General features: G+C 38.4%; 5 protein-coding genes across 5 annotated transcripts; 2 read left to right on the top strand and 3 right to left on the bottom strand.

The window, feature by feature from the left end:
- LOC104745865 (pentatricopeptide repeat-containing protein At3g15590, mitochondrial-like) lies at positions 250-2854 on the bottom strand. The gene is made up of 4 exons (XM_010467227.2): positions 2766-2854; positions 2595-2660; positions 1884-2472; positions 250-1788 (listed from the first exon to the last, which is right to left on the bottom strand). The coding sequence occupies exons 2-4, from the start codon at positions 2621-2623 to the stop codon at positions 538-540; spliced, it is 1869 nt and encodes a 622-aa protein (XP_010465529.1). The 5' UTR covers positions 2624-2660; positions 2766-2854; the 3' UTR covers positions 250-537.
- On the top strand, positions 3570-5154 carry LOC109129078 (protein ANTI-SILENCING 1-like). The gene is made up of 3 exons (XM_019236683.1): positions 3570-3718; positions 4480-4851; positions 4975-5154. The coding sequence occupies exons 2-3, from the start codon at positions 4495-4497 to the stop codon at positions 5152-5154; spliced, it is 537 nt and encodes a 178-aa protein (XP_019092228.1). The 5' UTR covers positions 3570-3718; positions 4480-4494.
- Positions 5240-7847, top strand: LOC104745868 (protein ANTI-SILENCING 1-like; the record flags this gene model as incomplete). The annotated part of the gene is made up of 9 exons (XM_019236684.1): positions 5240-5429; positions 5522-5796; positions 6001-6027; positions 6341-6433; positions 6803-6881; positions 6986-7076; positions 7173-7275; positions 7389-7505; positions 7606-7847. Coding segments are annotated over 9 exons (1044 nt in total), but the record flags the coding sequence as incomplete, so codon positions are not given.
- On the bottom strand, positions 7927-9280 carry LOC104745867 (probable histone H2A variant 3). The gene is made up of 2 exons (XM_010467228.1): positions 8945-9280; positions 7927-8481 (listed from the first exon to the last, which is right to left on the bottom strand). The coding sequence occupies exons 1-2, from the start codon at positions 9056-9058 to the stop codon at positions 8185-8187; spliced, it is 411 nt and encodes a 136-aa protein (XP_010465530.1). The 5' UTR covers positions 9059-9280; the 3' UTR covers positions 7927-8184.
- LOC104745869 (serine-threonine kinase receptor-associated protein) lies at positions 9360-11565 on the bottom strand. Its single transcript, XM_010467231.1, has 7 exons — positions 11218-11565; positions 10937-11072; positions 10754-10835; positions 10397-10572; positions 10144-10281; positions 9893-10032; positions 9360-9754 (listed from the first exon to the last, which is right to left on the bottom strand). Exons 1-7 carry the CDS (start codon positions 11333-11335, stop codon positions 9519-9521), a joined length of 1026 nt encoding a protein of 341 aa, XP_010465533.1. The 5' UTR covers positions 11336-11565; the 3' UTR covers positions 9360-9518.

Genomic DNA, 11571 nt, shown 5'->3' on the forward strand with positions numbered 1-11571 from the left:
CTTCAGTCAAAAATCCAAGAGATCTAATGCCACGACGCTTCCTGTAACCCAAAGCCCTCGCCTTACTGAAGAAATCAAAGAAATAAGTGTTGATCATGTTTCATCTAACAACAACAGTGGTACTTCTCACCAAACTCTAGATTTGCCGGATTGCCACTTCATAGTGATTGGCGGAGAAGACGTTCAAACACTCACCCTCTATGGTGTTTTGCTTTCTCAGGAAGATGAACAATGATGACAAAGAGCACGTTTTGCGGGGATACAAGTTGGAATTGAGATTGTACTAGAAACATGTGTACGGATGAACAAAATCTAAAGATACTCTTCCTCCCCCTGAAATACACTTGCTGCAGCTTTATCATAGTCTTTTTGTGTTTTTAGCATGTCACTTGTACCCACATGAGACTACAAAAAGACTCAAAAGTGAGAAATTTGATTTGACTGAAAAAGAATACTCTGTTTCTTCTTATTTCCTAGCTTAGTAATAGCAGCAGTCAGAACAAAAACTTAGCATCTCAATACACAAGATGATTATGATCATTCGTCAAGTAAAACAGACACTGGACTCTTACTAAACGGATTACCACGAGCCAGTTTCGCAGCAAGAGTCTTATTAGGGAACACATTATCTGCCTTCATCCTCTGAATCATCCCATATGCAGGAGTTTTGGCGTTTATATAAGCCATGAGAACGGTTTCATACTGCATAAGCTGAGCTGCATAGCCTGCACTTTTCATCCTCAGGAAAACCTTCTCCGCGTTATGAACATCCCCTCTTTTTGAGTACTCCTCAAGAATCACCATGTAGGAAATGAACATAGGTCTCATCTTGTTATCCTTTGTCGCTCTCTTTAATATCAGTTCAGCTTTCCCAACTTCTCCTGCTTTGACGTAGAGCTTCACAAGCGCGTGCCATGTCGAAGGGCCAATCTTAATTCCTGCATTTCCCATTCTTTTAACCAGATCTTTACCTTTCGCTAGCATCTTGTTCTCTGTGTATATCTCCATGAGGGCAAAATACGGTAGCATAGGGAAAATGTTGTACTTCTTCACAAGTCTCTCAAACACCGCCTCTGCTTCTTCTATTTCCTTCAGCTTTCCCCATGCTTTAATGGCAGAAATACAATTATCATATCTTGGATTTTCATCAACAAACCTACTCAATCTTCTCACATTGTCAGTGTCTCCTATGTCTGCATAAAGAGGGAGTAATGAACGGCACACCCATGGAGTTTGTTTCAAGCCTTTCCCTTCTATTTCCTTCATAACTTCTCGAGCTCGCTCTTTACGCCCCGCTCTTATGTAGTACTTAGCAAGGCTAGACTGTAGTTCTGGATCTAGCTCAATACCTTCTTCTTTCATTGTCTCCACGATCTTCTCCATTCCAGTTATGTCCCCGGCTAAACCTTTACTATTGATTAAAAACTGATAAGTACCGCGACTCGGCTTGATGTTTTCTTTCTCCATGAGTAACAAAACATCAGCTATCTTCTTCCTATCATGCATACTGTAGAGGAGAAGCAACTGGTTGCAAGCAAACACGCTTGTTGGAAATTTTAGTTCTCTCATTTTGCTAAAAAGATCTTCAGCTTTGTTCACATGGTGCTTAAGCACACAATTAGCCAGCAGGGTTCTGTAAACTACTTCTCCCCTGAAAGATTCAGGAATATCCTTCAAAAAGTTTTCGGCTTTTTGTAGACCATGTACTTTGGACACCAAATCCAGTTGAGAAGCATAATTTGCCTCTGTGAACTCAAATTGCTTATTAGCTCGCAACCACTCCCACAGCTGTAGAAAACCAAAGCAAGACATACAAATTAAGAGAGCTGATAGACAAAACAAATAAACAATGTGGCAACGTAGAATATGAGAAACTTTCTTACCTGCAAACCCATAGCAAAGGATCTGCGCTTACGCAGATTGTGTATAGCATGAGAAACCTCAGCTTGACTCAAATCTTTACCTTCTTTGACCCATTTTTCAAGAACATGTTTCACAGATTTATAGGAAACAATAGATTCATACAGCTCAGAGCTCACTCTTTTTTTTGCTCTCTTCCCATCATCTGAATGCTCCACTTCAATTCCAAGATCATTTTCAGACGCATCATCAACACCACTACCAAGCTCAGACTCGGATAAAGAATCAACATCAACAACAACTCCCTCTGTTACATCCCCAGAAACAGGAATCACCTCCTCTGATCCAGACAAATCCTCTTCCCTTACAGCAACATCCTCATCTCCTTTGTCTTCTTTAGCATCATCAGCTATAGAAGAAAGCTTATGGATGCCAAAGAAGCGTGAAAACACATCTCTTGTGGAATAGAGTCTCACTAAACCTTGAGATTTATTATTACAAATCAATCCAGTTGATCTAAAGACCCTTTCTTTATCACCACAACTTGATACTTCTAATTTACTAACCGGGCCACTAAACGTAGTAGTGGATGCAAAGTTATAACTCCGACTCCTAAAATACACAATTAACAAAGAAAAAAATCAAAACTTTCAATCCAAATGAACCGTAGAAAGATATAAAATTTGCTTTCTGGTAAACTCAAGAACTCTTAAAACAAATGACAAAGCTGTTACCTTCGGAGAACCCTCGAAAGCGAATACATTAGTTCCTCCTTCCTTCAATCAATTGAGATCAGAATCCTGAAGAAGCATACACAACAACAACAACAACACAATAAGATTCGAGAGTGATATGATTGAACATCAAGGCGTAAGAAATCAAAAACCCATTTCTCGAGTACTTACAATTTCGAGGAGATTTTGTTTTTGTTCCGCCGGAGAAAAAAAGTGTGATACTCTGCTTACAAGACGACAAAGAAGCTTTCTCAGGGTTTAATGACTCTCTCTACTGCTAGGGTTTATACGTGTGCCAATGAAACACTACTACTCTTTTTTCAGCAAACGTGTGAGGGTAAGTGGTTAAAGGGTATATTTGTCAATTACAATACACAAAGGGAGATGCTTCTCTTTGGTGCCAATCTCAAACGTCCAAAAAAAAATGTTTGAAATTCGTTTAGCTTAAGCTTATTATTACCATCTGAGTGACAAAATAATAAATGTCATTCGTTGAAAATTTTAAATGTTTTAAAACTCCAACATAGATAATGCTTATATCAAATCATTCGTATATAAAAATGTCTTTGAAAAGGTTTAGTTTAATTTGTGTGAATGTGTTTGGTGCACAAAAGAAAAATGTGTTTGTTTTTGAATCATTGCCAAAACAAATTATCAAAAAAATTAGAGGGGTTAAAAATAAAAATAAAAAGAATTACTAATAATAACCTGAAATGACAGCTGCCTGTATTTTACAGCTACGGTAATATAGCCTTAATAGGGAAATGGGTTTAAGTTAACTGTGACGTGTAAAATGATTTAAAAGTAAAAACCAAAAATTGAAGTGTTTAATTTTTTAAGTAAATAGTTGACGAACCAATCAGAGTAGTCAAAGATGAGTTAAAAAACTTGCCAATTACAGTAATTAAATTCCGTCGTCATTAAGCTTTTAAGACCAGAAATTTTCCATGAAGCATCTTTCTTCCACCGTCTCTGCTTCCTCCTCCTCTCACTCATACTTTTTTTTCAGAAACCCTCGTCGCTGCGAAACGCTTCCGACCACCGGCGACCTAAAAATCGTTTCTCTTTCTAGTCTACACTCGTTTCGAAGCATCTCCACGACTCAGCTAGCTTTCCCGGTAAAGGTAAAGCTTCTCCTCTCTCTTTCTCCTCTGTTAGGTCTTCGAATCATCGTTCCTTTTTTTTTTTTCTAAGAAACAGTGTCATGAGCTGATTTTGTAAGTATCCGTACAGTATTTTTTTTTTTTTCCGTCGTCGCTGTTTCTGTAGCTAAACACGTCGAGGTGTTTTCCGGTAGGTTTTTTTGTGGGATTTCTGATGAGCGTTGCTAAAACCACGATGTGTTGTACAGATTCTCACTTTTTTTGGAGTTCACTGTTGTATTGAACATTTGTTGCTTTTTTCGTTTTGTGTTGAGAGCTTACGAACGAGCACTATAAGGGTTTTTTTCCAAAAATTTTGAGACTTTTTGGGAATTTGTGTAGCTTAGATTTTGAGATATTTAGTGTTTTACTTCATTAACTGGCTTTGATTGTACAGTAATCACCTTTCAAATCTGTTAATTTTCAAGCTAATTAAGGTAATTAGGTTAACTAGGATTAAATGTGTGACTTTGTTTACTTTTGTGGAGTTGTCTTTGGCAATTTTGTATTGGATGCTTCAATCAATGTACCTTGTTTTCCTTGTTAGGAATAACTTTAGCTTAATTGTAAAGTTTCCTTTGAGGTTGAAGACCCCTCAGGTCCGAAACTCTAGAGGATGCATGATGACCTTATCCTGTTTCACTTATGATGAACATACACTCTCTCTAGTATCACTTTGGTTGTATCTTATTATGTTTATCTTCTTCTCTCTAATTCTTACAGTTTGGGAATATATATCTCAGCAGGATAACTACCCTATGTTGCAACCGAGTGGTGCTGGTGGAGAAGATGACCCTGGTTTTAAGTGGGGTGCTAGGAGAGGAGGAGTTGGACGGAAAGATAGCCAAGTCCGGTTCTATGAATCATTTACCTATGAGGGCATCGAGTACCGGCTTTTCGACTGTGCTTATTTTTATATACATGGTCAATGTGAGACTTCAATCGGGAAGCTTGTCAGCATGTACGAGACATCAGCAGGTGAGAAGAAAGTAAAGGTCGTTTGGTTTTTTCGACCTATTGACATCCGTCGCTTCTTGGGAGGGTATGAGCCAAAATGGAATGAGTTGTTTCTGGCTTGTGGTGATGATAAAGGGGTTTCCAATATCAATGATGTGGTATGTTTTCTGGCTTTTCATCTCCTTCTTACTAGTTTCTTGGAAATAGTCATCTAAAATTGATGGTATGTTTATTATAGACGTAAGATATCAGTTTGGTTTTCCTCTGTGTTGTTGGTCCAGGATACGATCATGGGAAAGTGTAAAATTGTATGCATGTCGGAGGACCGCAGAAACCCACAACCAGAAAGCAGTGATCTGAGGAGAGCTAAGTATGTCTTCTCCCACACCTTCGATACAAGGCTGAAAGTCTTATCAAACGTCTTTGCAGATGCAATAGCTGGAATTGGAGGTTTGGAGTAGAACCAAATTACAAACCTTTATCTTCAACTCATTCTTCGGATATGGATTAAATGATGCTCTTTTTTACTTTCTACTGTCTCTAATAAATGCAGTGGAGAAATTCTTTAATAGGATAAGAGATAAACAGCCTGTTAGGCGCCTAACCTCAAGCGCAGCTGCCAGTTCCAGGGCTTCTCCAGTGAAGTATATTCATCCGGATTTGGGATCAACAAAGTTAAGAAAAGAAGACAACAGAGATGGAAAGCTGACGAGTAGAACTAGCTCGGGAAGGAGAGGTTGATCCCTTTTTCTATCTGTTCTGGCCTCTTATCTGATATGTACTTGTGGAATGGACAAACCAGATTGACACTTATCTTTATTTTGCAAGTCTCTTTTCTGGACGAACGTGCTGATCATGTACATGCGAGGAAGAACCATCATGTCAATACTGATACCACGTCTAGAGGTCCGATAACCAAAACCAGAGCATTTGGAGAGTTGCATGCTTCAGGTTCATCAGTCGATGCTAAGGCTTCTAAAAGGAGGAAGCTTATACTCAACACGCCAGAAACAGATGATTATGATGGTTCAGGCCCCCAACTAGGAGAGAAGAAATTCATTAAAAAACCTCCTCTTCTAGAAAAAGCTCCAAATCAGAACATCGTACGTACCATCTCTATCCTTCTTGTTTTAGTGAATTAGCTAAGGGAAATGTTAACAATTTACAGCAGAAAAGTGTACACAACTTTTGGGAAATGAACTATTTTTTTTCTTGAGCATAGCAAAAAAAAATATTCTTGCTGTAGATTGGATAGTATTAACTTGTGACGTTACCAACCTATTTTCTCTTTCTGTCTTGCCTTACAGAAGAAAAGCAGCTGGTACAAGAAACTGGTAAGTTTTCTGACGCCTCCCTCCACCAAGGTTTTCCCTTTCATTAAGGCTAGCTGCATTACAATCATGTTTTGTAGTTTAAGAAGAATCTGAAACAATTCATTCAAATAGCCAATGTTTGTTATATTGGCTTTCATCACACGAAATCAGACCATGGGAAGAATTACTGTTCACGTAAATTATGAAATACTTAAGATAAAGTTAGTTCAACAATTTGTCCTGGTTCGGAAAAAAATAAATATTTAAGATCAATGATTTCTTCATTTAAGATTAATAATTTCTTCATATAAGATTGTTATATTCCTTATTCCAGCCTTTTGAGGAAGAACTAAAGGCGGCTATAGAGGAAAGTAGGGTGCTCTTAATTGAGAACCTGGAACCATCATACACATCGCTGGAGGTAGAGGTATGATCCTAATCTATTTTACAAAAGACATCATTTCATTTATCATCAATTGGTTTTCTGATAAAAATTCATGAACCTAGGTTTATTTGACCCGAAATATGGGAATGTAGTTGATCCAAAGGTGCAGTTTAATTCAAGATAAGAGCATGCTATGAATCTCACACAGTGCCAATTTTTTAGTGGAAACCTGTTATCTTTGTGTATACATGTGTTGCCATATTTTCGAGAATTGTTTTTAAGCACAATGTTTTCTGATTCTTAGTTGGTGTTGGCAATGCAATCCCATCTACAAAGACACGCAGAATTAGCAATCATTCTACAAAGCCTGTAAATAATAACACTCGCCTTTTTCTTTTTTGTTCTGTTTAGGAACTTTGTAGGCATGCTTTCAATGAAAGAGTTGATGCTGAGATGATCCCTGCTAGTCTCATGTCTAGCCCACATCGTGGTAAATGTGTATATTTTACACCTACCTTTTTGCTATTTGTTAGCTCATAATGTTTTTTTTTTAAATGTAAATGGCAACAAATTAAACTTCATTTACCCAATCAGGCAGGGCTCTCGTGATTTTTGGAACCACAAAGGCAGCTGATTCTGCCTTGTCACGGTTAGCTGATGAGTGTCTGATGTTACCTGGCCAAAGGTTACTTACTACTCTCTGATCTTCTATATCTCCACATATGTGAAAACTTCATGAAACCCTTCTTTCTTTTTCTCTTACATGTGATTCATTGTGCAGAGCTCTAGTTGGTAGCAGAAATATCCCAGTAGAAATTGGAAAACGTAGAACTTTTACTGGCCATTTTAGCATGCTGGATAGATCTTTAATGACAACTCAGAAGGTAAGATGTTGTATTAGTCATGTCAAACATTTTTCTTGTTTCAACGCTCTAAAAGTCCCAAGTATAAAACATTGTCTCACACAATCTTGTTTTTCTAAACCTTTTCCCAAAAGAGAAAGGCCGTCTCAACATCACACTGCACGCAGCCCAACCACGCTGTAGACTCTATGGCCTATGAGTGGCTCGCTCTACAGGCAAAGTCAGAATTGTCGTTGAAGAAGTTATCCGAGGTCTGCTTTTTCTTCTCTTCTCTCAAAGTAGACAACTAAAGAACATATCTTTTTGGTGCCCTTCCCGGTCTTTATATCTTTTTTTCTTCACCAATTATAGATACAAGCCGAGGAGATTGACATCCTCAAGCGCATAAAACAACAAGGAACCAAAGGAAAGCAACAATGAGCAAAAAATCCCTTCCCTTAACAACAGCACAAAAGAACGCTTATCCGTTTTGGTTTAGTTTTTGGACTCTAGCTGATGTAAACCCATTGTGTCATTTAGGTGGGCAACTAGGCAGTAACCTTATACACTCACCTAGCAGGTTAATGCTAATTTTTGGTAGGGGTACATAGAGAAAACTATTTTGACAGGTTTTGATGTCATAGAGTCTAAGGTTATGTTGCCCCTAAAAAACAATTGGATGGGTTATACATCTTTGCAAAGATTTAGTTATCAGTCAATCTCCTCTTACATTGGTTTTCTCTAACAGCTGAACAAACCCCAAAACATTAATCAGAAGGAGACAAACTATACCCACACACAGGTGGGTCCTTAACAAACAAACAATCCTAAGAGTTTCTCTACTAATGTCTTAACATACACACGAACAGAGTACAAGACTGTTATTACAAAAGGAGGTCTGAGATACAAAAGATAAGAGGGATTATGGGGAATGGTAGAGAACAATAAGGCTTATTCTTTGCCAGATTTGTTGATGAGAGACTTGTGAATGTGTGGAATAACTCCACCACCAGCAATAGTCCCTTTGATGAGAGTATCGAGCTCCTCGTCACCACGGATAGCAAGCTGCAAGTGCCTTGGTGTGATACGCTTCACCTTCAGATCCTTGCTAGCGTTACCAGCCAGCTCCAAGACTTCTGCGGTCAGATACTCCAAAATGGCGGCTGTGTAAACCGCTGCGGTCGCTCCAACACGTCCATGAGCAGTTGACCTTCCTTTCAACAGTCTATGGATTCTCCCAACTGGAAACTGCAAACAATAGAGAGAGAAGACTCATCACACACACCGTTTTTTAAGATCTACAAAACTCATCAAAGTAGCAAGAATTTGACAATATAAAATATGTTTCTCAAGCTAGCATGAGAGTCTATAAACTCATAAACGCAGCAGGATATGAAAGTCAACCATTTTAAAAAGCATTGCAGATTTCAAGGAACAAAACCAACCCATGATACTAGCTTTTAAAGCTGCCAAGACCTTAAGATTCATTCTTAAATATGGATAATGATACTTTATTGCCCAACGGCCTACACAATGTAAAACATAGTCAAAATCTATGAAAAATAAAACGAAAATTAAAACAGAGGAGGACCAAATAATATATTCGTGTAAACATATAAACACAAATCGATCTCTACACTATGTGTCTATGTTACTATAAACTAAGCTCAGGAACTGAAGCAGATCCGTCAGTAACACGGTTCACAAATACCTGAAGACCAGCACGAGAAGAGCGAGTAATTGGTTTCTTCTTGTCCTTGTCCTTGTCCTTGTCGTTGCCGCTGGGTTTCCCCATTATCAGACCTTTCGCTCCTTTCCCAGTCATTTTTTCCCGCCAGGAAAAAAAAAGTATCAGTCTTTTCACTTAGAGAGAGAGAGAGAGAGAGAGAGAAAAGATACGTAGCAGGTAAAGAAAGACAAGACGCAGAAGAGATCTTTCAAGTGGATTTATTTCTTTATGTGGGAGTGAAATTGACTTAATTACCCATCGGCTTCTGCGCTTATTGCAACTTGTCAGCCAGGTCACATCGAAAAACTCATGTCTAATCAATAAATATAACAAATTGGCCCCAACTATCTATAGTTGTTAAATAGACCCCATAGATTCGTAAATGATCAGCCACATCTAGAAACTTTTGCTTTGAATCTTTCTGACTCAAATGAAGAAAAGACAAAGACAGTGTTCCTTAAAAGACTTGCTTGAATTTTTCGTATCTTCTCTCATTCAGTCTGGAACCAAAAAAAAAATACAGTAAGAAGAAGACAAAGAGACGCAGCCATATTTTTTAGACATCAGATGGTTTCTCTGTGGTTTTCCCTTCTTTGTTAATGTGAAAGCCTTCAATCTTACGAGTAACCTCGTCTACATTCTGCTTCGACTTTGATTCGATGATCTCTTCAGGAGTCACAGGTCCAGTCTGCCAGATTCTGATTGTACCATCTTCAGATCCTGAAGCATAAGATTCACCTGTTGGTGCAAACCTTACGCAGTGAACCGGACCGTGATGTCCCTTGTTGCATCCTTAAAGTTCAGAGGAAAAAAAAAGACCCATCAAAACCAAAAAAACTTTAAGACAACCATAAGAAGTTATCGTATAAGGCACAGTCAATCTGCTTAAACTGAGGTTATGTAAGTGTTCTTAGTTTTTCAGTCACTCACCAATCTCCTCTCCGGTGTGGAAATCAAATAGTCTAACCCACATATCTTCACCACCAGCAACGAATTTGTTGCCAGATTTTGGCTCAAGCGATGCAGATTCGATATTGCAGGGCATGTCGTAACTCTTCACTAGTCCAAAACTGAATGTTACCAAAGACAAAAGATATAGACCCTTTGAGCAGAATACAAAAGATTATTTTTTCAAGAGAAGACATAATAAAATCCAATTTCCTGAAACGAGAGAAGCTTACTGATTTGCATCCCAAAACTTAACAGTTGACCCATCGGCAGTTGTTATATACCGTCCATCTTGACTCACTTCAGCACTGGTGACAGGAGACTTGGTTTCTAATGTCTGCACAATTTTACCACTCCTTACGTCCCATAACCTGTTAAAGAGAAGAAAAAATGAGTCCTTCTCTAGGTGGCTTGTCTTATGCAACAGTGAATGTTGTGTTTTTTTTTCCTGAGATATATATATAGATATATAAACTTCATACATACCTGACACCACCAATATCAGTGCAAGAGCTTAATATAGTCTGATCACCGTGAAGCCATGTAACTGTTCTAATAGAACCAGGAGATTTATCAATCTCTGTAGGAGGTGCATCCAAGCGATTCAAGTCGAAAACACGAAGAATTTTCTCAAATCCTCCTGTGAGTAGAAAATTCGTATCCTGAAGAAAGAAAGAACCATGTCAGACACATACCATCTTACCTGATTCTTACAGAATACATTTCCTTCAGCCGAACAAAAGAACAATGAAGGGGATACATATAGCAAGACCAGTACAACATAGTCCAAAGCTCTTATGTCAGGAAAACTCTTATGTCAGAGCAAAGAAGTAGACTCTATACCTGGGAGAAGGCGCATGCTCGAACAATATGCTTGTGCTCAAAAGAGTGCAGGACATCCCCGGTCAAAGCATCCCAAAGTTTTCTACGAGAAGCCAAACAATAGATGTTAAATGTATAGACCAACTAATCAAAATCATGACCAAATCGAGCATAAACAGTTGCTAATATGTCAAAAAGACTTACGCAGAGAAATCAGCGGAAGCGGAAGCAGCACGCAAAGCATTGTTATCGAGACAAGAACTCCAGACAGCACCTTTGTGGCCTTCAAATGTACCAATCCAATCTCCAGTTTCCCCATTTCTCAACATTGGATGAGAATCTATTATTCATCAAGCCATGGAAACAATGATCAAACCTCACATAAAAACATGTTTCACAAAATCCTAAACCGAAACAACAACAACAACAACAAGCTCAATGTTTGGATCTTACGATAGCAAATCTAGAGGATAAGATAGATATACCTTTGCTGGCGCTGATGAGGAAGAAACCATCAGGAGTGATAGGACTGTAGAACAACTCAACAACAGGTCTCGAATGACCATGGCACACTAAAGGAGTCGCCACTTTCTTCTTCTCCATCTCCCCCTTTACTAATTCTTTAACAACCACACACACACACGAAGAACCCTAAGTTGATCGATCCAACTAAAAAGACTTAAATCGCAGAGGAAATCGAATCGATTCAACGGAACAATTGGCTCTAAAATTCCACAGCTGATACAATACGAGATTTGATTCAATCCGGCAAAAAATCTAATTTGGAGAAAATCGAAAAATTCGATCGATCTATACTTTTTTTTTTTTTTTTTTTTTTT

Source organism: Camelina sativa, chromosome 15 (assembly GCF_000633955.1).
Source record: "Camelina sativa cultivar DH55 chromosome 15, Cs, whole genome shotgun sequence".
Taxonomy (NCBI): Eukaryota; Viridiplantae; Streptophyta; class Magnoliopsida; order Brassicales; family Brassicaceae; genus Camelina; species Camelina sativa.